General features: G+C 41.0%; 3 protein-coding genes across 4 annotated transcripts in view; 2 read left to right on the forward strand and 1 right to left on the reverse strand.

Annotated features, from left to right (window-relative positions):
- Positions 1-603: 603 nt before the first annotated feature.
- On the reverse strand, positions 604-14,417 carry appbp2 (amyloid beta precursor protein (cytoplasmic tail) binding protein 2). The gene is made up of 13 exons (XM_062386048.1): positions 14,047-14,417; positions 10,888-10,976; positions 10,258-10,409; positions 8,539-8,662; positions 7,866-8,034; positions 7,659-7,748; positions 7,419-7,486; positions 7,231-7,336; positions 7,008-7,132; positions 6,410-6,495; positions 5,518-5,708; positions 4,423-4,588; positions 604-4,244 (listed from the first exon to the last, which is right to left on the reverse strand). Exons 1-13 carry the CDS (start codon positions 14,182-14,184, stop codon positions 3,982-3,984), a joined length of 1,767 nt encoding a protein of 588 aa, XP_062242032.1. The 5' UTR covers positions 14,185-14,417; the 3' UTR covers positions 604-3,981.
- Positions 14,418-16,058: 1,641 nt separating this feature from the next.
- On the forward strand, positions 16,059-24,170 carry LOC133951921 (protein phosphatase 1D-like). Its single transcript, XM_062386179.1, has 6 exons — positions 16,059-16,669; positions 17,549-17,777; positions 18,572-18,696; positions 19,492-19,673; positions 20,200-20,424; positions 21,450-24,170. Exons 1-6 carry the CDS (start codon positions 16,171-16,173, stop codon positions 21,825-21,827), a joined length of 1,638 nt encoding a protein of 545 aa, XP_062242163.1. The 5' UTR covers positions 16,059-16,170; the 3' UTR covers positions 21,828-24,170.
- A 1,069-nt stretch (positions 24,171-25,239) lies between these two features.
- Positions 25,240-25,563, forward strand: part of brip1 (BRCA1 interacting helicase 1) — a 34,846-nt gene continuing 34,522 nt past the window's right edge. For both annotated transcript variants that reach the window (XM_062386177.1, XM_062386178.1), the window contains exon 1: positions 25,240-25,392. The gene's annotated coding sequence lies outside the window, so the exon portion shown is untranslated. The remainder of the gene's footprint in view (positions 25,393-25,563) is intronic.

Below are 25,563 nucleotides of genomic sequence, written 5' to 3' on the forward strand. Positions count from 1 at the left end.
AAATGTTAAAGGCCTCATGTTTTGAGGTGTTACTCTTACTCTATTTTAACATATAAGGCACTTATAGTATTTATAACAGTTTTTTAGCATCATTTAGTTATAGAACACCAATTATTGGGGTGAAATGTATTTTACACATCAGTGTTTATTTGTAAACAATTATTTTATTTATATTTATTTTAGCTTTGATATGTATATATAATTTGTTCAAAATGGATTGTGGGTATTTAAGATGGTGACTCTGCTCTTCATCAGAAGTCTTGACGAAGAGCCTTGTGCTTGATACATCACTGGTAAATCAATCCTTGTAATGGGATCTTTGGCAAATGTTTATCAGTCCAGTGCCCGTGAACCAATTACTTTACTGGATGTATGTGTTCTAATGTTTTTATATAAAAACAACCAGCTTTTCAAACTTATATTCACACATACAAGCAATTTAGAGTCTAATAATGAACTTGCATTATCTTTGGAGTGAGGGAGGAAGCTGGATTAAGGCCAGACAGGTTGTACATGTACATCAATGTTAATCTGTCAGACCATTTTTTGGGCATGTTCCGTTTCACCGGGATGTTAAAGGTGTGAATACAAGAGAGATCCATGTGGTGTTTGTGATCAAGGATACACTTTAAGTTTTAATGTTTTTGCAGCTAACAGTGAAGCAGTAACAAGACAACAGTGAAACATTCCCTCATCACATTTGGTGTCAGTCACATCGTCTGAACTGAAAGGTGGGATCACAGCTTTAACATTGGTCTAACATCCACAGCCAACCCCCGCCCTGACCCGCCTCCCCTCCTCCAGCCCGTACAACTATTTTATTCCCTTTCAGATCACACTGATGACAGTCCTATGCTGTCAAGTCAAACCCTGTCTCCTACATTCCACCAGTCAGCTGATTTATCAAGGTCATATTAAAGGAAAGACACTCTCAATACATTTAAACACTGCTTTAAAACACGTCTGAGTCCATCGTCTGAAATGTACTTTTCTTTTTCCTGTCAGCCCAACAGAAAATGTGACATCATGGTGAGATACTGACACTTCAGGTTCAGTATAGACAGTAAACACTTCATGTCAAAATCAGTGGGAACAGATTTGTTAAACTTTTACAGGTAGCACAGAGAGAAATCTGTCACCACAACAGAAGAAGCATGACTCTCTTGCCAGTGGGGTAAACACAGCAGCCCTAACAGACCAGACTGAAGTTCAACAAGTAGAGAAATGACCTTTGATTAAAGTGTAGCAGAGGATGAGACAGATCGAATGAACACATCTTAACAATGCGCAAGTATCTCAGGGTAGATTTTTCACACCATTCAATTATTGCAATTTTCTTCACAATGATAAGAAATGTATTGATCATTGCCATAAGCCCCGCTCCACAATAACAAAAATATATGCAAAGAGGATGAATGAATGAGGGGAGAGGGAGGGAGAAGATGATGAAGGGGTGAGGTTTGGGATGAAGGTAGGAAAGAGGATGAAGGGATACGAGTAGGAGGGAGGGGAGAAGATGAGGGGGAGAGAGAGAAGACGACGAAGGGGTTAGGTTTGGGATGAAGGTAGGAAGGAGGATGAAGGGATACGAGTAGGAGGGAGGGGAGAAGATGAAGGGGTTAGGTTTGGGATGAAGGTAGGAAGGAGGATGAAGGAATGCAAGTAGGAGGGAGAGGAGAAGAGGATGAATGGTTGAAGAAAGGAGGGAGGGTGACTAGTGAACTTGATCTAATAACTACCCCCGGTTTACATACACTGTGCAAACGTCCCATCACTGAGGGGGTTGTATTGGGGGGAGGTCTGTGCCTGTAGAAGCACTATGAGTGGAGCGGAGCGTCCTTTAAGGGGACTAAGGCTGGACCTCCTCAGCTGGACCCACTGACTCATCACTGCTCGAGGGAGAGAGGTGTCACAGCACTGAAGCAACATCACGACAAAGCTTCATTTCTTCAGTCATTAAAAAAACAGTGGGGTACGTGAAGGCATCACGTTTTCAGTAATGTTGCAGACATTAATGCCAAAATCTGTTTTCCAGCTGGACTCACACATTCCATCAGGACGCACTGTTCAGAGCAAAATCCCATCAGTTATCTCTTTACACATTTACTGTATTTGTGACTGTAGAGTTACATTCATTTTACCCGAGTTTGTAATGAATCACTTGGTTAGAGTTACCAGCCATGATCACCTCTGACAGTATGAAAGTTTAACAGACGAAGCAGGACTGATGAAATCTAATCCACAGGAGAAATGCTAGATACATTCATGTGTAATAAGTGTTGTGTAAGTGAAATTCTATGTAAACTATATGAATAACCAATGGATTAAAATATGGGTAATATTGAAGATTTTGTTAATGCAATGTATCCGATTCAACATTGTTCAGCTATGAAAATCTGGTGAAAGTTTGTGAATGTCTGCGCTACAGGTAAGTGAGACAAATCCTCTTTTTAATTTAAATGAGTCAACTAATCCTTTCAATATGAAGTGGACCAGCAGCTAAGCAGCCACATCAATGAAGTATCAGATTGGTGGGAAAGATTTTTCCTTATGAGGAAGTGACCGATAGTTTTAAGAGCTGCACTGAGACAGTTCAGCTTTGAGAGGAAACAAAAGATGAGATTTTGGTCGTAAACACTTTGACTGATGGAGGCAAAAAGTCCAGTAAAAAACACATACATGGATCCTTCCATTTATGGGATATTGGAGTGGAGAGGAAAGGCCAGATGCACAGGTACACATACACTCACATACACACCACATTTTTGTACCCATTGTAGTACCCTTAAGGGTATACGTTTATTTAGCACTTAGAAGTATGGGTCCGTCTACAGACATAACTGCAAGCTGGTGTAAGGCTGGTAGTCCCCAGTGGAGCACTTGGGCACCCAGAGTTATATCTGTGAATACTGACGACCACACACATACAGACACACACAAAGCCACACCTTCACATGAACAAAGAAGGGGAGGCTTTTAACCTCTGTACATGTAGCATCATCCTCTTTTCACTCCGAGTCATGTCCCTTGTTTTTAAAGAAAGTGTTGACTTGTTTACTCAGTAAGGAAAGCATTAACAAAGGGCTACATAAACACACTTCTGTATACAAGTTATTGGCATTTTAATGATGCTATGTCAGGACTAAGCTGGAAAAAACAGATAAAATAAATTGAAAACAAACATGTGAAGCCTGTTATGTGTGTAACAATTTACCCACTGGTTCAACACATTCCACTGTTTAATCTCCACCAAGCAGTTCATAACAAGGTCCACTTTCATTTCCTTGCAGAAGAAATAACAAAGAAGCCTTCAACTGAAATATAAGTGTACAATCTGCAGTATCATTACACTGTACAAGTGTCAAATATTAGGCAACTCCCATCTGTGATCCAATGAGTTATGATGCTGATGGATGTGGGCTTTAACACATTTCTCATGTGGGGTCCAGATGCTCTGTAATTCACAATCCTGGAGAATATGGTTTTGTTCTGCAATGAGTGTCATGGCATTAAGAGCTACTCTGGCTCAAATACAAAAGCAAAAATGTCCTCAGATTCCAAACTGAAAAGAAAAAGGCAAGCAGGACTAGTGAGGAGAAGGGGTCATTAGTCATCCTCTCAGGATGTTTGAGGTCTTTTTGAACCCCCCCCCCCCCCCCCCACCCACACACCTCAGTCATGGGTTCTCCTTCTCTTGGAGAAACGGAACAGTATTATCTGTGAGGTGAAGCTGCATCCTGGTGGTTTGTCTGGGTGTCAATGAGGTTTGACAATGGTGTTATCTCTACTGTGTGTGTGTGTGTGCGCGCACACTGGCAGCTTACAGTTGACCACACCAGCCAACTCATTTGCCAGTGATGCTTTGATTAACTGTGTATCACTAATTATTTGTGTGCCACTGAAGCATCACATTTGGGCTCATTTCGCATCTTCCCCAGGCTAATCCCCACGTGTCTGTTTTTCCTCTCATCACTCATAAAATCAGCCTAGACAGGGGCGGGTGGGGCCTAAGCTCTGAGCCAATAAGAAAGCTTGCACCACCTCCTGGGTCTGCTGGGGCGTAGTGTTGACGTCCTCCAGAGCGTCCGCCACAGCAAACTGCCTGTCCCTAAGCCGATTCCAGTTGGACAGCACGTTGTGGTATTCAAACACCTTCTCGTAATTGCCCACTGAGTTGTAGAGTTTGATCAGGCCTCTGTAGTCGTACTCCAGCCCACTGTAACCCTCTCCAAACAGTTTCTTACCTGTGAGGACAAAGCAATTTTTACACATCAAAGAATAATTTCATACTACCTACAAGCTTATCAGGATATTAGTAATCTTTTTTATAGCACTGGGTCCTGCCATGGCTTAAAATCTCCACAGTTTCCATTAAGTGAATAAAACAGTATCTGTTTCCTTGTGGGGAAAAAAGTAACTGACCAATAGCGATGGAGCGCAGGTAGAGCCTCTCTGCGTCTTCATACTGGTTCATGTCGTAGTTGTAGAGAGATGCCAGGTGGCCAACAGACAGAGCCACCTCGTAGTCCTCGTGGCCCAGGAGCTGCTCCTTGATCTGGATGGCTTTGATGTGCATCTCCTCCGCCTCCTGGTGAAATGGTCATCCGTAGGACCAGACACAAACACACAGATACACAACAAGGGGAGGTAAGGATAAAGCAGACAAATAAAAATATCCACACAAAGAGAAAAGATTAAATAGTGTCTGTTGTGCAACATAACTGATCGTGTACAATAGTCACAGGCTCTGTTGACACAGTTATGTTATTTTAGGTTGACGTATGGATGTGTTGTGGGGTTAAAGTAAAGTAAGTGCTTTACCAGGATTATGAGTAGCCTGGCTATAATGGCTGTAAGGTCCCAATACCAATACAAATTTTCATTATTGGTGCATGGTTTAAAGCTCATAAATTCATCTCTTAAATCAAGTTTGATCTAGTCGGTGGAAAGTTGTAGATATCAAGAACTTGAATTATGACTATTCAGGATTAAATTGTTGATATCTGAATCTGTAATTAAAGATTATAATAAAATAATAATGCAACTGAATTGTAGATATCTGATGAACATACAGAGACTTATGTGTGACATGTGGCAAAAGTAGTTTGATTCTTACTATTTATTACAAATTTAAGTATTGAGTAGTTTAAAACTGAATCAAAGGTATTGCTTTGACAAGTCAGAATGATCATATATATATATATATATATATACAAACTTTTTTTATATATACATATTATTTTTTTCTTGTAGCAAATAATATTTCTATATTAATGGCTCTGAGTAATGACCAAGGATAAGATCACATGTGATCACAATGAAGAGAGGGATGTTTAAATTGAATGTTGAATGTTAGGATTAAATAAATGGAAGCAGCTGCATCATGAGTTATGTCATACTGCGATCAGATCATTGTTTGGTGACCCAATTTTTCACTCTATTTAAAATAATCAAGGCATGAAAAAAATTTAAAACCAATCTTGCAAAACATCTTTTACATATTCAAAATACACAAACCTTGAACTTCCTCATGGACTGGTAGAGTCGTCCTAAATTGCCGTAGTGTTTGGCCGTCTGGACGTTGAATTCTCCGAAGGCCTTCTTGGCCAGTTGAAGTGATGAGAGGTGCAGATCGTGAGCCTCCTGCAGGAGGCGCTCTTCTGTCTCTTTATTGTGGCAGTCGATGGCAATTTCCTCCAGTATCAGGGCTAGCAGATGAAAAAATTAAGTGGCAAATATTAGTGCAAATAGCATTAATTGAACCATGGCAAGTAAAAAGCAGCTGCTTGACAGATCTTAAGGTTCTTGAGATACGCAAACCGCATATAGACAAAAGCCATTGTCAGACATGATCCCCGGTTAAAAATCCAGAGAATTGGCTTAAGATCTTTCCCAAAGTCTGCCTTTCAAACATGCACAACACCACCGAGGCTTCTCTGAACAGATGCGTGTTATTAAGGCGAGAGGTTTAGCGGCCGCGTGCAGCAGACAGAGGCAGGAAGTGACATATTTACTCTGCCTAGGAGATCACGTGACTTTTGTTTACAGCACCCGACACCAGAGTCTTCTCTTATCACCACAAACTCCTTTGACATCTTCGTTTGTGTCTTCTACGTGTATGTCACCACTTTTTCTCTATTTAATTTTTTTATTTTTGCCTCTGTCACATGCTAGAAGCGTCATCCCCCCCCCGACCTATTTTAATACTTCCAAACACAGCTTCCAACCAACATGTGCATTAGCTGAGCTATTATTCGAGAAATCAATTGAAATGGACACACACATGCATTGTGAACTTGATATGCATTTGAATTGTGTTTATTAACGAAGATAACATCTGTGATGGAGCTAAAGCACACTTCTCTACTGTTCCCTTCACATCGTGGGCAGTGGCAAATCGTCTTCTTACCCTTGACTCTTTTGGAGGAGGCCAGCAGGAGATGGTCCTCAGGCAGAATGTGAGTTATGATGTCTATGGCACGCTCTGCATGGAATCTGAGAAACAAACACAGCAGCTGTCAAAGGTTTGGTATGCAAATCAAGCTAGGCTAAAAACTGTATTCTATTCAGGAAGAATACTTCTGGGAAAGTAAAGTGTTTCCCAAAAACCAAGTTGTTTTGAAACTCAAATTCCAAAAGTGAATCTCTGTGTCAGAGGTCGGAGTGTTTTCAAATTTTTGAATGGGGCCCTTTTGTGTAGTTAATATATATAAGCAGTTAATATAACTGACTGATTTGAAAAAGTGACAACATTTCCTATTCAGCTCTTTTCCATTTCACCAAGTCGACCTCATTGTCTAAAATGATCAGTGCCTTTAAATATATGTAATGGCACCCACCCAAAGCATACAGCCACCTTACATTAACACCAGTATAGTGAGTAACAGAACACACCACCACAGTGTGAGTCATTATCATGTGCTTCATCTACAAGGGGGCTCATGTCTAATGTAATCAGCTGGCTGGTCTCGGAGCTGTACCAAGCTTGAGAGATTCATTGTACTCACAGAGCATTGTCAAATTTCCCAGAGCTGTACTGGTGCACATATGATGAGTAGGCCAGATCTTCATGGGCTGTGGCAACGTGGATGTTCTTCCCCCCAAACACAGACTGCCGGATGTCCAGCGCCGTCTGGAATTTTTAGAGAGAGAAGAGACTTTAGATCAGATATACATAAATCAAAAAATATTTAAAAAGTATACAATTATAATGCCAATAATTCTCCTTACCTGGTAAATAGCCACTGATTGACATATGTTGTCAACGTTTAATAGGTAAAATCCATAATCTAGCAGCGTGTCCGAGTACTTGGGATGCTTGTGTCCAAAATGTTCTCTGTAAGACACCACACAGTCAGAATCCATGATATACACTAGAAGAAGAATATTTCTGAGACTTAAGGGACACAGCAGGTTACCTTGCTAGAAACACTGCATGTTTGATCAGCTGCTCTGCTTTTCTGAACTCTCTCTTCACCACGCAGGCCTGCAGCAGAAACACAAGGTCAAACTTCACACAGACTGGAGCTCAAAGGGTTTCCTTTTGATGTTGTAGTGTAGTAGTGGAGGAACATTCTGTGCAGACACAGTAACCCTAGCAGTGACTTCATAACATTTTTCAATCGAAATAAATAGAAATCTACAACTCTAAATGCTACCTTTGAGGCTTGCCGGAGGACATCAACCACTACTTTGACAGGCAGCCCTGGAGTTATTTCCTTCATAGCCTCTATACACCACCTGTATGCCTGAGACACAAGGAAACACGTGCAGACAAAAAGATGATCTACATATTTCTCAACACCACCACCACACGATAAAAGACATTTACTACACATTTTTCACAGAAAGTAAAAGGTACAAACCTCATCATAGTGGCTCTTGGCGAAGAGCAAGGCACAAAGCTCACCATACAGCGCAGCCTTATTGGCCTGATGGCCTTGTTTGGCTAGTTTGTCCATGTAAGACTGAGCGAGCTTGAAGGTCTCCTCTCCCAGATGGTACTTACAATTACCATTGCGGACATGAAGCAGCCTGTGTAAATAAGATCATAAAACTGAGTAACAATCTTAGGTGTGTACAGCCTATGTTTTTACTGACTTTACTTTTCTGATCTGATGCAACTATAACTCTGACCCGATTCACAATATGTTTATCCATTCGATAATTACTTACTAATATTTAAATATAATTACTGATCTGTCATTAAGTCACTAAGTGAAGCTTAACCACTTGTTCGGAGATGCTCTCTGTGGGTTACTACTGCATTCCTGTATAGGTTTATCAGTCGTAATACAAACAAACTATAGCCAAAGTTTTCTTTCTTGACTTTCTTCACAAGAAAAAAAATAAGCGACACAAAGTAGTTTCTACAGATTCAGTGGTTGAGGGAGCCCCACATAGATGCTTTGTCTGAAAACATAACAAAGACTAAAATTAAGTTTGGAGATTTTTAATCAAGCAATTTACACATTCTAAGGGTAAGGTATTTATAAGTTTAACCACACAATGAATGTCCATAGCTTTTTTGGGACTGACCTGACGCAGCATTCTACAGCCCGGTAGCAATGGAGGACCTCACTGTGCAGCGTACACAGCTGCAGGCACGAAAGAAATACTTTCTCTGCATCTCCATACCAACCCGCATCAGACAAGAATCCACCTGGAATCAAAGAGCATCTGATTACTTCAGCGTCAACTATGGCATTGGTAACTGGTTAAATTGTGAGTGGTTAGAGAAAACGTTCAATGCATTTACAAATTATTTAGGGCCCATTCATTTTTATTTATTTTTTACAGCCTGATTCTAAAACTGCTTTATTTTATTTTAAACCCATATCTATTATCATTCATTCTTAAAGACACCTTTCTCAAATGAAATTGAGCTGATGTTGCTGAGGAAGGCTACACAAATATTTCTGCTGAATTAAATGTTCCCAGGGCCCACCATGATTCTTGCATGAAAGAAGTTTGTAATAACCAGAACTCTTCATAGTGTTGATGCCAGGTCAAACTGAGAAAGCCCTTGACAACAGAGGTGATCAAGAACTACCTAATGGTCACTCTGAGCTCCAGAGATCCTGTGTGGCAATGGAAGAAACTATAACTGTCACTTCAGCACTCTAGTGATTTGTGCTTCATGTCAGAGTGCTTAGACAGAAGCCTCCTCTCATTGAGAGACACATGAAAGCACTTAAAGGACTCAGACTGTGAGAAACTACATTATCTGGTCTGGTGAAACCAAGACTGCACTGTATGGCCCCAATTCTAGTACTGCACCTGGAAGAAGCCAGGCACCTTTCATCACCTGCCCATCCCAGAAGTGAAGCGTGGTGTCTGCAGCTTTATGCTGTGCATGTTTTTCAGCAGCAGAAAATGTGGATTTATGTATCTAATGGATGAGGTAAACCCCTCTGTACCCTTTCCCAATATTTATAGCCTGACGTTGTCAGACTCACAATTCTAGTCAGAATGTGAGTCTGAGACCGCTCCATTGGGCTCTGATTATGGGGCTTGTTTCAACTGACCAGGAAGTAAAATCCCTCTTCGCTCAATTGGATAGACCTACAACCAATCAGAGCAACGTAGTATGTGACGTATGCTAAGCAAATAAAGCAACGCATTGTGAGTTATTTACTAACGCCGGGTTCACACCGGACGCTTCAGCGCAGCGCCAAGCCTTAAATAACAGCTGGCTCCTATCCACTCCCATGTTAAAACTTTGTGCCGGTCACACCGGAGGCTGAAGCACCGCGAGGCAGCCTTGGCGCAGCGCGGTGCTTCAGCCTCCGGTGTGACCGGCACAAAGCCGTGCAGCGATCTACTGGATCAACGGGTGATATTATTAGCGCTGCCCGGCGGTTCAGCGTCGCTTCAGTGTCTGGTGTGAACAGCAAAACGCCGGGGTGATAGGGATTAGCACGGTGCTTCGCCTCCACGTTCTGTGTTCCTCTTTCAAAATGAATGCGCTGTCGATGTCTTCTAAAACAGACTCAATGGCAGCATCTACACATCTCAGCTCTCCAGCGGCAGGCATGTTTGTTAAAAACGAATTCAACCCAAGGGCACTTTGATGACGTGGTTGATTATGTTACCGTTGATCATCTGTCAATCATCATAGAAAGCCCGCCCTGACAATCTGATTGGCCCGGTCGGGGCATAATTTTTTCCCAATGGAGCGACTCCAGACTGAACTGCCCGACCAAAAATGTTGTGGGCAGGGCTAAGTTCGTCTGGCATCCAGGCTACAATATTTACCCAGCACAAAGCCAAACTGGATGGCCTTCTCTTTGACGTGGGCATCGGACTCTGCGATGTAGGAGCAGCGGCGGCTGAAGGAGTTGGCCAGAACTGAGGCAACTTTCACACCATGGTCCATTAGGGCCTGGAAACAGTGGTGCAGGAGGTGTCTGCAGAAAAGAGGAAAAAGACAAGGACCATGTCAGTTTTGGGAAAACTACAAGTCAGTGATCTTGACAGAACGAACGTCTGGCCACTTAATGAATCACAATGCTGATGACTACAACTGTTCAGCCTGCAGTCCTAGGCCTCGTTTACATCAAGTTGATGCGGTTTGGAACAACCCACAGCACACAGATAACAATATAAGAACATCAATAATTTACCTTTACCTAATTCACATCAAGGTCAAAATTGTTTGCTTTCACAAACCTTTGCCCCATTTTTTAAAAGGACTATAGCTGAGGAGAAGCCATGGTTTATACATTAAGTAAAGGATTTCTAACATTATCCACTATTAAGTTAATGCAGTTTACAGTACGTACAGCATGAACCGCTTATTTTGGAGTCTGTTTAAATGGACTGAAAAGATGGGTCCTTGTGAAAGGTAAAAGCTTTCAGGCACAGCTTGTCCTTTTGTGATTTTACCTTTTGTCTGAGGCCCGCAGAACTTTAGCAAACACCTCCAGCTCACAGAACTCTCCTCCGAGCTGGCAGAGTCGGCCCTGCTGATAAAGCTGCAACATAAAGAGATGGAGGTAAAGGTTAGCCTGCGTGTCACTGACAATGATACAGATGTCATCTCTTCCATTATAACACAATGTGGAATCTATTGGTAATAACTAATCTAATAAATAATGTTAAGGTGTTTTTTATCATACTTATGGGTGTGTTTTAAGTTTAACTTAAGAAAACGCTGTGTGTTGTTTAGGGAGTACAAACAAAATAAATTGCTGATGTCTGGCCTGTCATCAAAATGCACTGACCTGGAAGTTGTTATATTCAATGGCTTTCCGTGGTGGGGTCTCTGGGGGACAATACCAGTCTCAGCTGTGTCTCTCAACTGCATTTATTGGGTCGAGTCTCCCTTAATATCAGAGGGATGTTTATTTCTCTGAGAGACTGTATCCTGTTGCCCAAGCCACAGATGAATAGTTGACTAGTGACATGTTTTTATTTTGTTTGTGCCAGTTTAAAGTTCCACATTACTATGGATCTGAGGGCTTTAAACTCCAGTTACACTGGCTGATGAGCAGCTAATTCATCAGAGCGGTGTGCTAAAATGACAACTCAGAGAACAGATGAAGGAAAATTAACTTGATTGTGTACATGAAGTCAACAGCTGCAGACAATTAGCCGACATAGTTTGGGGTGTAACCTAATGCCTGTAAAAATAATGACATTTATATCAGTCTTAGCTGGATTTTGTTTATTACTCACATCAGCATGCCAACATGCCAAACTATGATAGGTAAATATTAACATGATAGAAGTTTGAGCATGCTGATGATAGCATTTAGTTTAAAGCACCTTCACTGTCACTGTTAACTACTGACCCGAGGAGAGATTCAGATAAATACATATGTGGTGTCAGCAACTCTTATTTTAGTTTTATTAGTGTTACTATAACGGTGAACCGGCTGATGGTACTACTTTCTGTTATACAGACTTTTTTTCCCTTTACTTTTTGAAAAAGAAAGAAACTCCTCAATAATCTCATTAGGAAGCAGTTTTATTTAAAAAGTTGATGGCCAAATTGAATGTTGGTGTTTTTTAACGTTTTGACTTAGTCTTACCAAGTTCATAATACTGATTAAAGCTGTCCAAAAACGTTGGTTCAAATAAAATTTAGCTTGATCATCAATATCTATGCATCAGCACACATTATTGAATTGGTTTAATGATCATCCTATTAATCAGGGTAGAGTACATGTGGGAATATACCTGGTTATTCAACAGTTTCTATCATACACGGTTATTCTGTTAAGTCAGCTAGTTTGGAAAAAGACTAACACGTTAAATAAGGACAGAGATAGAGTATGAACGAGCACAACAGTTTCACAAAGTGAGCAAAAGAAGGTGAGAATGAGAAATCAGGAATATAAAATGAAACGGGTAATGCTATTTGATATATTTTATACCTCTTTCTTAGTAAAGCAATTTGGTCAATCAAGTTGACCAAAACACTTTGTGAAAAGTGTTAACCAGAGAGCAATTTATGGCGGTAATCCCCCACCAATATATCAACGGGTTTTCATAAATCATACACCTCATTTAACACTCCAAGAATTACAGCAATTCATTATGATGACTTTCTGGACATGTCCCACCTACATGAGTACAATCAAACTTAATAGTAGTTAGCATAAGCTGTAGTAGAGTATGTGACAGTAGAATGCCAGTATCTTCTCAGAGTTTACACAGGTAATATTTAAAACAATGCAACTAAACGTTCATCCAGCATCTTGGTGACCTGTGCCGGCGATCATTTATTTAGGAGAGAGACGACAACGCACTTCGGGTCAGAGCTGGGTTAGCTTGGCTCATGTCTCATGTCTAGGCTCTCTTACCTTTTACTACCATATTATAACATGATCTTAACTACACATTTCATTACTGACTTAAGTAATGTGACTACTGCTAATGGCAAATACTTTGACTGTGGAAACATAATGGTTCTTCTATCACACATCAGGGGAGACTCATTACCACGTCAAACCCACTAGGCTAGACTGAGTAACATACACAGGCGTATATGGGCCGTTGATACACTGGAGATGGGTGATCCAAAAAAATAACTTGTCAAGTCTTTGTTTACCTCTACAGACACACAGGGATGTTCGATTAGAGATGGAAGATAGAGCTCATAGAGGGACAGAGAGGAGGCAAGGAGAGCAGGAGAGGAAAGATAGGAAAAAACTAGAAGAAACTATGAAGTCTGGATGGGCCCTAGATTGGCCTAATAGTCAAACCCTTTGTTGTATCACACTTTAAATGGCAACTCAATATATTTTTTTTACTATAAAAAAAAAAAATAGACTCAATATATACATGAAACTATGCATTATTTTTTTACACACACACACACACACACACACACACACACACACACACACACACACACACACACACACACACACACACACACACACACACACACACACACACACACACACACACACACACACACACACACACACACACACACACACACACAATGTGAATGGGCTGTCTGATTGAGGTGTATGACCTTAAGTTGCCAGCTATAGATTTATGTGGCTGACACCTGAAAAACTCGTCTTGTTTCAATGTGACCGTTAACCTAATCAAATGTCATGGCAACTAACTGAATATAAATTTCAGATTGATGTTCGGTAATATATTAATATGTTAACTTGTTGTCTGAGGGGTATTAAGTGCAAGCTAAGTAGAAGCTCGGACATGTCACAACAAGTATATTTGCTATGGATCGGCTCCATGAAATGAAGTCAAAAACAGTTTTCATGTGACCACACGGACACTATTCATTTACAGTCCCTGGTGGATTTAGCTACCGGATCGATGCCTCTGAAGCATCCACGTTGAACGAGCGTTCACCATACAGACGAACATGCTAGCTAGCTACCACGACTTGTAAAGAACACATAGAATGGTGATCTAACTGTGAGCGTTACTCAGCTCAACCGCAGAAAGCAGTTTCTCATCTTCACGAGCTAACGCACTCTGAGCTAACCTTTAAAGCTAGCAGCTGATTAACGACAGTCTGGGGGCTGACACAGCTCGAGTCTGTGCAGCTGCGGATCTCACCTTATAATAGACATCGAACTGTATGTTTTCTGGCAGTGACCGTATGTCCCTTCTCGATCGGCTGTAGTTGTCCACCACAGCCGAGATAGCCGTGTTGTACAGTGTCTCTGGGATCCATTCGAGCTCCACCGCAGCCATGTTGTTTTCCCTCTCCAAAAAAACCCCAGCAGCTCCAGCCGTCCCCAGCTCTGCCTACATTAGCTGCCTCACTGCGACGGAAGCACTTCCTCCACGGGTCCTCACGCAACATTCGCCTGTAAATGACGATGCAAAAGTTCGCACCGTCGCCGAGTCCCTGCTACAAGCCGCACAGATTCTATTCAATCCCCATCTTTCTCGACCCTCGAGCGACACCGTGCCCCCGTCCCGACGCACATATCCACAGGCGCTGACGCACTGACGTCATCGTGCAGTCGATGCGGAAAAACACATTTTACACTGAAAACGGGGGAAGTGTTGTTTTGGTTTACATGACATATATTGTCATGTAGAGAAAACCTCTGTGTTTGTTCAATAATACAACAATAATGTGTTTTAGACATTGAAACAGTATGAGAAAGTCTTTGGGATTTTTTTCTATAATTTAAATGAGTAATGATATAGCAAATTAAGTTAATGATGTGCAAAATAACCAAATAGAGATTTTTTCAGCAGCCATTTTGAATTGGAGTTGGTTGATAAACAAATTAATGAAGGCTATGTTCTGTTAAAGTAGACCCTAAATGAACCTAACTAGTGCAGTGCCTGTTCTTCAACATGTCTGTTTTCTAAATTGTGTTGATGCTCAGGGGCTTCTTGTATCCTTGTCATTAGTGAGTCATCCTCAAACATTTTTACAATGTCACTTTTTATTTTGTGTGTGCTGGAGGTTGTGTGCAGAGCTTTTTACTGAAAGGCATAAGACCGGGGAGGATGGAGGGTGTTTGTGGACGGCATGTTCTTCTGCGAATACTAAGGCCCAATAAACATATCTGGCTTGTATAGAAGTTTGAATGATTTACTGAACTGGTATTATTTTTTTCATACATACATGTCAGCTATTTCAGATGTTTGTTAATCAATTGACAAAATCAATTCAGACAGGAGTTCACAACTTTTCAAAATAAAGTCTCAGATTCTAAGAGAAGTTTCAACTGAGTCCGCAGACTCAAGTAATACTGCCCCTATTTTTTAATTATATATTTGTATTTTTTTTTATAGCTTACAAATTTGTCTGCTTGTGTGTGCATCTGTATACAGTCCACAAGTTATTAGGGATACATGACAGTTTGCATGTGTATGTTGGGGGAGGCCAATTTGAAATCTCGCATAGGGCGCCAACATTGCCTGGGGCCGGCCCTTACCGTGCCTATATGTACCTGACTGGTATAAAGTACGATTTTTACTTGTTACTTTAGTTATAGTATTTTACTTTTTGCCTTTCTAATAGTGAATTTCTCTTGATTTTTCTTTTTCACAAATATTGGTGTTAAAGACTTAGTTTGGTTGTATTACCATAAATGTTCTGCTTCATGACAAATATTTTCCAGGGAGTCCAGTATTCCTCTGTAATCTCCCATATTGTTTGCAAATGATCACCAATCACAGATGCTATGAAGAAAATTGCTCCAATCAAAGACTCCCATTGTTGTGGTTTCACAGTTTGGGTATTAATCAAAGCTGGGAGTCAAAGGATAATCCAAACACTGTGGCACCTGGCTCTCCTCTTACTGGATTTGATGGACCTGAGGAGTTGTCTTTATTCTCAACAATTTGACTTTATTAACAGGAAATGCAAATAAAAAACTATCTCTGTTTTAGCTTGAAAGTATTTTCAACAATGTTTTCCTTTTTTCCTGATACTTCGACTTTATTCCCAATATCTTGTTTTTATTCTTTATTGGATTTTTTACTCTATCGTCTTTAGTCTCTGAAAGTGCTTCCTCTAGATGGCAGCAGCGGTCCCAAGCCGGGACATGTCTTCGAGCTAGAAGAAGTCAGCCAGTTACGTCATGACTTTTGAGCATGCCTACTACGCTGGGACATAAACAAAGGCTGGACGTCTCGCTGCAATAAACTCTCGTCTCTTCTCCTCCTATATGCGAACAATACCAAACACTTGGGGCGTGAGTTATTTCCGGAGACATGGAAAACGCATTATTGATGCGAGTGAGTGTGTACACCGACCAAGGAGGGAGGAGATACATGGAAGATGTGACCGAGATCATAGTGGAGCCCGAGCCGGGGGAAGATGAGCCGACGTCGAGGGAGTCGGAGGAGAGCGGCGGGCGAGACTGTGCGGTCCCCTCCCAGCCGGAGGTCGGACATCCACGCCGGGCTGGAGAACCCCCAGAGTCCCCGCAGGCTTTACAGGAAACCCCCGAACCCGAACGGACGGAGGAACCAGCGGACATATGTTCATCGAGCACCCCGCCGGCTCAGCCCGGTCGCTCCCGCCGCTCCGTGGCGTTCTTCGCCGTGTTTGACGGTCACGGCGGTCGTGAGGCTGCGCAGTTTGCACGGGACTATTTGTGGGAGTTCATGAAGAAGCAGCGGGGCTTCTGGTCCGACTGTGACCGGGAGGTGTCGTCTGCTATACGCAAGGGGTTTGTTGCCTGTCACCACGCTATGTGGAAGAAGCTGCGTAGGTTTACCCTCACTTTCCCAAGTTCTGACATATACATGTATCAGCTGCCTATACAGTGGTGTAGTCCACATGTACATCACTGGGTGGATCAGCGCAGAGATGGATTCAAACCTGTAAATCCTGTACTAGACTGTGGCCTACACCCTCCACCAACTTTAGACCAGAGGGTGAAGAGGGCTGCACAGCAAACCAAAACAGAGTTTAACAATAAGTTAAGAGTGTCTCTTGTTTTGGTTGTGAAGGTCTGAAAACTGTCCAAGTGCCAGTGGATTCAGTGTCCAGCTTTTCTTTTTACTGCTATACAAATACAGATATTCAATGGGAGCTGAGGTTTGGACAGTATAAGACACCAGAACTAACATTCAGTTCACTTCATGCAAAGCCTGCCACAGTAGATTGTGTATAATGTTGTTGTCATATATTCCATCTGTTATTTGGACTTACTACATGTGTTATTACTGATTTGAAGAACCTGTTTAGTGTAATAGCCTGTATGTGCTGTGTCTTACACGCAGCATTACACGCAGCAGGATTCTGTTCAAGTGTCAGCCTGGACGTGTCTGGACAAGTAAGCTGTTCTCCAGCTGCTGTAGACAGAGAGTGTTTCACAGACACTGTGTGTGTGAGTGAGCCACATGTTTGACCTGATAACACATTGCAGACCCCCTCCAGGTCAGCCTGGGTCCAGTAAACTGACCTTAAGGCCACAGTGTTGATTTCAATTCATAACAAATGATCTGTAAAGGAGATTAGCAATAAATAAACACAAAATCATTTGTTGGACCATGTTTCTTCTGGAGTTTAAAGTAAGTAGTTTATAAGGAGCAGATGTTTAAAAGCATACTAAATATATTTGTCTGTCTTTCATTTTCTCAGCTGAATGGCCAAAGACACTCACAGGCCTTCCTAGCACATCAGGCACCACAGCCAGCGTAGTGGTTATCCGAGGAAATCGCATGTATGTGGCTCATGTTGGGGATTCGGCAGTGGTTCTAGGGATCCAGGATGACCCCTCACTTCCATTCATCAGAGCTGTGGAAGTGACACAAGACCACAAACCCGAGCTGCCCAGAGAGAGGGAGCGTATTGAAGGTCTGGGAGGAAGGTATGGCCTCTGCACTTTTCTAATATTATTAGTCTTTCCTGATGTAGCCCACCTCATTTATCCATCATTGCTGAGAACATACAACGTTTATTCTCCGACAAATGCTGCTGTCACTAAAGCTGCTTTCAGACATGCAGTTCTTCTGTTCCTCTTTTTTTTAACCTTCTGGAACACTAATGGCTAATTTTGCTACTTTGAATATTTTTTTTTATTTTATTTGCGGAAAAATCCTCTTACAGCATATTCATCCTAATGAGTCAGCACCCCCAACCACCCCTAACTATATAAAATAAACAGCTGAAACAAAGGAATGTCTCTCTTTTTATCATACCATACCCTAATGGGCTTCATTCAACAGTATCGTCTGAGGTGTTGTTCTTAAATGAGTTCTTGTTGATGTTGATAAAACATCATGACCATGTCTTCATAAGTTGTTCTCTCCTCTTCAGGTAATGTCCTTGGGATAAAGGACATAAAGAAATAAAAATAAAATTTTCAAAAATACAAAATATACACTGAAACCTCTGTATTTTTCATCAGCAAGTGGTTAGGCATTGCAATCTTCCCATTTACTCTGGATGATACTGAATTTTGCATCACTGAATAACATGTGTGTCAGTTATCTGTATATAAAAATAGAAGGTGCTAGACATCAGCTGTGACTCACATTACAAAATAGCGAATTTCTCTTAGATATCAGATACTTGTGTAATGAGCTTCTTTCAGTGCTCTTATATTTATGTTACTTGTGTAACATTTATATATTAATCTGCTTTTCTGTTTTGTTTCTGCAGTGTGATCAAGAAATCAGGTGTGAACCGGGTCGTCTGGAAGAGGCCACGGCTAAGTCACAATGGCCCAGTCCGTCGTAGCACGGTCATTGACCAGATACCATTCTTGGCAGTAGCCCGAGCTCTAGGTAAGAAAAGGAGTCATTACAGTCTTCTCGGAAAATAGCCTTATAACAAGGCAGCACCACTGAATGACTGAAATAATGTCTTAATTTTTCTAAAGCGTTAGAACTGTCTCAGAAAATAATAAAACAACAAAACACTCAATTGATTTAAAACCAGGTTTAAGAGCTATGACTTATCAGAGATGTAAGGTTAACTCTCTTCCTCTTTACCTCTTGTCCACGATGGCCACAATGGTCAGACTGCATGCTCCTCGCGCTATCGTGCACAGCTACACGGATAAGACGATACGGGTCGTACTTATCTCTCCGGCATAATGATGTTAAACTATATAATCTCGTTTGTTTTTCCTTTCTTAATTATGATAAATGATCTGCTGCATATTGTTCATTTAGGGTCATAAATGAATTTATCAGACCAAGTTAAAGAATCTTTTCCTTGGGATGGGTCTGATAATTGAATATGTCTGACAACAGTTTTGTTCACATTAAGATGTGGGAAAAACCTGAATTGCCCAACTCAAACAACCTGTGATGTGCGATATTTTTCCTGTCAAACTTTGATTTAAATGTCGTTATTTGGTGTGAGTTTACACAGGTCTAAGTGTCTGAGTGTGTATGTCGGTGTGTGTGTCAGTGCTAGAGAGAAAGGAAGAAAGCGAGCGGAGTCATATCCTAAAAAACCCAGTTACCTTTTCCCTTCAAGTTATGGGACTATCATACAGAAGCTTTGTACTTCGGATATGGTAATCAAGCACTTATAGTGATATATATGACTCAGCATCTCTCCTCATACAACAGGTGATTTGTGGAGCTATGACTTCTACAGCGGGGAGTTTGTGGTTTCTCCGGAGCCAGACACTAGTGTGGTGACTCTCGACCCCAGAAAACACCGCTACATCATCCTAGGCAGTGATGGTCTGTGGAACATGGTGCCACCTCAAGAGGCCGTCTCCATGTGTCAGAACAACAATGATGAGATGGTGAGTGTGATCTACAACTTTAGAATTAAATGATAGCTTAGTCTGGAGTATTTCGACACCTTTCATCTGTCACATTTTGTTATATTGCAGCCTTATGTTAAACTAATTTGTGAAAGTTCCCTTATCATTCTACTCTTAACAATCAGTGGAGTGCTGCAGTGATGGTTGTTTCTTCCACCTACACACAGAATATCTTGAACTCAGCAGGACCATTGTGTTCTTGGTCAAATCTCTTATCAAGTACCTTCTCCAGTGATTGCTCACATTGACATAAACTTCTTCCATGTAAGAATCATGGAGGCTTCTGTGGCTAAATAGATATTTTTGTAGCCTTCCTCATGATAATTGTGGCTAGGTAGGTTACTATATTTGAAACTCTTTGAATGCACTGCCTTGTCTATGGTCTTTTGCAGGGTAAAGATTAGAGACGCAAACATGTCCTAAAGACCCTATAATGCTTTTTAAACGACTAACACTCACCTGATACCAGACCATGTCAGTGTAATAACAGCCTTCTCTGCTTCAGGCACCGTGTGGGGTATCAAGTGCCCGGCAGCTTGTTAGCCATGCTCTTCTGCGATGGCGCCAGAGGATGTTGCGCGCTGATAACACCAGTGCCATTGTAATCGACCTGCAGGAGCCTGGCACGTCCCAGGACACCCTGCACCTTGAGGAGGTGCTTCTCGACCTAGCCAAGGTGTCCCAGTGTCCTCCCACCTCCGTATCTCGGGCTGACACCCCTCTTCTTCAGGTGAGGGCAAGACACCCATCGAGAAGAGTGCAACACAATATATGTACATCTGTCTGTAGGCCGCTGCTCAGACAACCAGGAAGTTTCCTTTATTTTCTTATATTTGTCATTTGTGCTGCTGCTGCTCAATTTCAAAAACGTTCCCATTATTCCAGTTGCTATAAATTATAATGCCTTTGGGCCTGGGACAGCAAGTGGATGAAAGCATTATATTCTTTGCTTGTCCATCCTTTCTTCCCATTCTTGTGAACATCATATCCCAAGAATCAAGGGTCACGGTGACCTCACGTTCTTGTGAACATGATATTTAAGAAACACGTATTTAGAATTTCATTACATCTGGCATTATTTGACAAGCATTCACTTTGACCTGATTAGAATTTGGAGGTCTATGTTCCTTTGACCTCGTAAAAGACATTTCTTTGCCTTGTGAATGTGTTATTTGAAGAGCACCATAAGAGAATCTAACTACTACAAATTGAATAAACCGGCGTCCAGTTTCTCGGTAGCAGTCAGTGGGGGGGGGGAAGTTTGCCTTTAGGTTGTAGACTGAGTTGAACATGTCTTCTTCTACATCCTCAGATGAACTACAGTACAACAGCGGGCAGTAACAAGGTCCAACTGGGGATAGTATTACCACTTGTTAGAATGGGCACTGCACTAGTCCTTCCAAATTTGGCACAAAATTTCACTTAGACTCTTGGATTAACTGATTAGATTTGAAGGTTCAAAGGTCAAGGATACAATGGCCTCACTATCATGTTTTAGCTCCCTTGAACATAATATTTAAAATCTGTCTTTAGGATCTTGCTGAATAGATTCCCTTAAATTCCTATTATTAATTATTAATTGTTACAAAATCAACTGTCACAAAATATCTGAATGTCTGTATGTAGACTGAGAATGAACTGGTATACAACCATAGGGTGGTAATTCTAGTTTTATGTTGTAAAATTGAATGCTGACCAACACAAGTTATAACTGAAGTTTATCATCCCTGTTTTTTCGTTTCTGTTCTGTTGCAGCGGCCTCCAGAGGAAGACTCTCCTGCTACATGTGAGCTCCTCCCTGCCCTGGAGCGACAGGATGGCCTATCAGGAAATGGAAGCCTGTACCACGTGAATCTGTCTGACCCGTTTACTCTGACTCCACTGTGTCCAAACAGTAGTACAGACCTGCCTGGTCAGTCGTGTCCCACTGACAGGACAGCTGGCAGCTGGAAACCCAGCAGCAAAAGAACTAATGATGGATCATCAACAGGCCTTTCAGCAAAGAGAGTACGGCGCAGGACTGCCGTCAGGCATCCCAAGGTCCGACACGACACAGGAAAGAAACAAAAAGAGTCCAATAATGTCTCTCCCATTCTCAAACAGCATAACAAGACCACTGTGTGTGTGTACTGAAATACGGTGTAATGCTTGAGTCCAGGACTCACCTCCTAACCTTACATCATGTTAAATTGGACCCAGGCTCTGTTTGACTTGGGTAAACATGGGTTTGAAATTCTATGTGCCCTAGGTCTCAGGTCCGAGGTTTTAGGTTTATATTTGAAGATGCTCAACTCAAATTTAGCCTTGATGACAAGGATGGGGTGATGGGGACTGGACTAAGACTCTTCTTTGGTGACTTACATCCGGGCCACACTGGATGTGTGTGGGATACGTGACAGCTGCATCTTCTTCATGTTTTTTGTTCACACAGGGAGCGGGGAGCCCACACTTGTGTCTGGAAAACCATGTGATCTGCGCAGCAGGGTTAATACGTTGAATAATGCAGATTGATTTGTTGCGTCTGTGCAGAGAACCTGCCACTGTGTTAAGTGGGAGGTTCTCTGTACAGAGAACTCCATAGCCAATTCTCTGTATTTTACGTGCAGGTCAGGTCTGAAAATGGCTGAGGACTACTGTATTTCATCTAGTAAAAGTAGACTATTTACTCAACTTGATACTAAGACTAATCCATTCATCTTTCAGTCCTAAAAAATAGAAGCTTGTTAAAATAAGTTAATGGATTCTGTCAACAGAAATGCTGTAATGTTTCTTCTTCAAACAGTAAGAGGTAGTGTTGCAAATATTTATATTTTGATATTTTTGACAAATAATACGCGATACCCACGCACCGCTCACACTTCCAGTGTGGTCCAAGTGAGCGACACTGGACTCGACTCAGAAAGCACTCCACTGCCCCTTGTCTCCTGTGACATTTCTGTCGCCCATGTTTGCAGTTCTTCTCACTAAACTTTCTCTTCAGGTTATTGAAAGACTTGTCTTGCTCAATATCATTGTGTGTTGTTGTTTTAAAATTCCTCTCAGAAATCTTGATTCCCCTCTGTCTGCAAACAATAAGAAGAAGTAAGTCCAACAAATGATGCTGGTGTAAATATTATGCATTTTATAGTTGACTTTTGAGATGTAAGGATAACTTAATTGAAAACCAAAATATATATTTTTTATACATTGTTTTATTGTATAATTATCAAACTTGAAAATCCCTTTTAGATGAGCTCCACCACCACAGCATCCATCTGCTCTCCTCACTACTTCCAGATACCAGTGTGTACACCCAATATTTTAGCTTATTTCTCTATGTTTATTATCTTTATCATTTTATTTAATCACTGGAGATTTGTCTTGAATATGAAGGTGCTGCTACATCCACAAACCAGTAGGCTATTACATCATGTATTTTGACAAATATATAATAGGTGTTGGTGGCATGTTCTTTTGTTTGAGAGTATACTTTTGTTTGAGAGTACACTTTTTTTTTAGAGTATACTTTTGTTTGAGAGTACACTTTTTTTTTAGAGTATACTTTTGTTTGAGAGTACACTTTGAAGTAACACATCTGCCTTTGTTTTTTAAATTGCACAATAGCATCTTAAGGGATGAAAGCATCCCAGCAGTCATTGTTGTAATTTGTAATTAAGAAGTTCAGTTGATTTATTCGTGTCTACTCCTCCTCTGAGCCTGCTCTACACATTCATGTATCAGGGAGAGATTTTCTGTGTTTCCAAGAATGTCTTTCACCATCTACACACTGTGCTGGATCTGTCTCTACAGTTCGGGATTTCTCCCTCTCTGTTTGCTGAACGACACCAGTGTGGAGGGGGAAACATAAATCATGTTGTTTACAATCATGATTATTTGGCCCCCCTTCCTCCCATAGCTGTGGTGGTGTTGTTACTGATGAATGCACAAGGTTCATTTGTGAGTAAATACACTCTGCATGGATTAAAATAATAGTTTTGCACTATTATGGTGACGTAATAGCAATATGAAGTGATTATTTTTCCTGAGAAAATGATGTAGCTAAAATTGTATGACCAGACTGGGGTCTAAATTGAGAATGTCTCAGCACAATTAATCAAATTATTTTGGACTAAAGCAGAACAGAATCCTTGTCGGGATGAGTGTGTTGTCTTTGCAGAACATAGCATTGTCCTGTTTTGCCTCTGATGGTTAAATATAGGAATAAGAAGTCTTTTATTATATGTTTTGTCACATGATCTACGTCCATGATTTCTATTTATTGCAAGAGAATAAAAATCATTACACAGACACGACGGACGTCACAATCTTTGTAAAATCTTGTTAGATTTATGATGTATATGCATTGAGAACAGGACTCTGTAGCATCACGGATATGGTTCAAGAATGTTTTGCAATATTGAGTGACGATGTGGAAGGAATGATAATGGTCATCAGTGATTTGTTCTTGTTGCAAATACAGTCTCTTATTTCATTTGGGATCCCTCTATTGTTTTGATATACTCTCATAAATTGTAGTCTACTCATTTATTTAGACAGACCTGGTTCAAATGGCTGAACTAACAGCAGAAAAGTGCATGAGTACTGTGGAAAAAAAAAAACCTTTTCTTTGGTGTTTCGCACAAACGTCACAGCCAAACCCATCCCCCACCTCAGTATGTATATTAATATACATATGCACATATATGTTTACATCAATACATGGTTTAATTCACATGATATCACAGTATTGGAGTACTTTCCCTAAAATGTGAGATGTTATATTGATTTTTTCGTTTGTTCTTATTTTTTAACATTGATTCATACCATATTGTAGTTCAACACAAAACAATAGTATGTTATTGCTGGTCTGAGGCACTCTGGCTTAATGTAAATTATACTAACCGATAAGCCGGATAAACTTTATACATTATTTGTAGATTATGAGAAAGAAACCAAACCATGTCTTCTATTATTGGGATCAATCTGTTGAGGCTTGAAAAGTCTAAAAAATACTTTTGTATTGTTCTCATTCACTTTGGGTAGATCATGTGACTTCATTTTGGAATATCAAATGAATTTTGGATTATCTGATACCTAGAACATACAAGTTACAAGTCTAATCAATAAAACACAATAATCCTTTTTTCTCATCACTGCTTCATAACTGTTCCCTTAGGTATTTCCTCTAGGACTCCACAACAGTCGTTGAGAAATGTGACAGCAGGGAATGCCCAGGTACTGTCTCTGCATGTCCCTTAAGACCGGGACCATGCTGATGTTTACTTCCGCTACAGTACTTCCGTAAAGTCAAGTTGTGGTTGTCACACTACAGCCTCAAAATATAAACGTAATAATCGCTACTTACCATCGGTGTTGGTGTTGTTCTGTACCCAGATAATACTTCCCGTGTAAGACTAAACTCATCCAAAGGATTTTCACAGAGCACATTAAGCGACACTTCCTGCAATTTCTCACAAAAGGGGTTTTGTTTTTAAAGCAACTTCAGGAAGTACCACTGGTCTCACTTCCTGTCAAGCGTATTCTTGTGAATTTGGAGAGCGGGAAAGATAATGAGCGGAGGAGTGGACTGACACGGCTCGTGGTTAATCCTGACAGAACGTGTGTTTGTGTACAGTGGGCGCCGTTTAAGATGGATGTCAACAGTACCTAAAGTAAAGTGGAGGAAATTAGTTAACGAGTGACCTGTATCGGACCTCAGGTAGGTGACAACAGCAGGATACACCACCGGCAGTGACATTTGTTCAACTTTCAGTTTGTGATTTAAATCTTAGCCACATTAGCTCGAGAGTCAATGGATTATTAACCGGGGCTTTGCTAACAGCGTGTGTCTGGATGCTAGGAGGCTAATACCAGGTTTATCAGATATGTT

This window comes from Platichthys flesus, chromosome 4 (assembly GCF_949316205.1).
Source record: "Platichthys flesus chromosome 4, fPlaFle2.1, whole genome shotgun sequence".
In the NCBI taxonomy this organism is placed as follows: Eukaryota; Metazoa; Chordata; class Actinopteri; order Pleuronectiformes; family Pleuronectidae; genus Platichthys; species Platichthys flesus.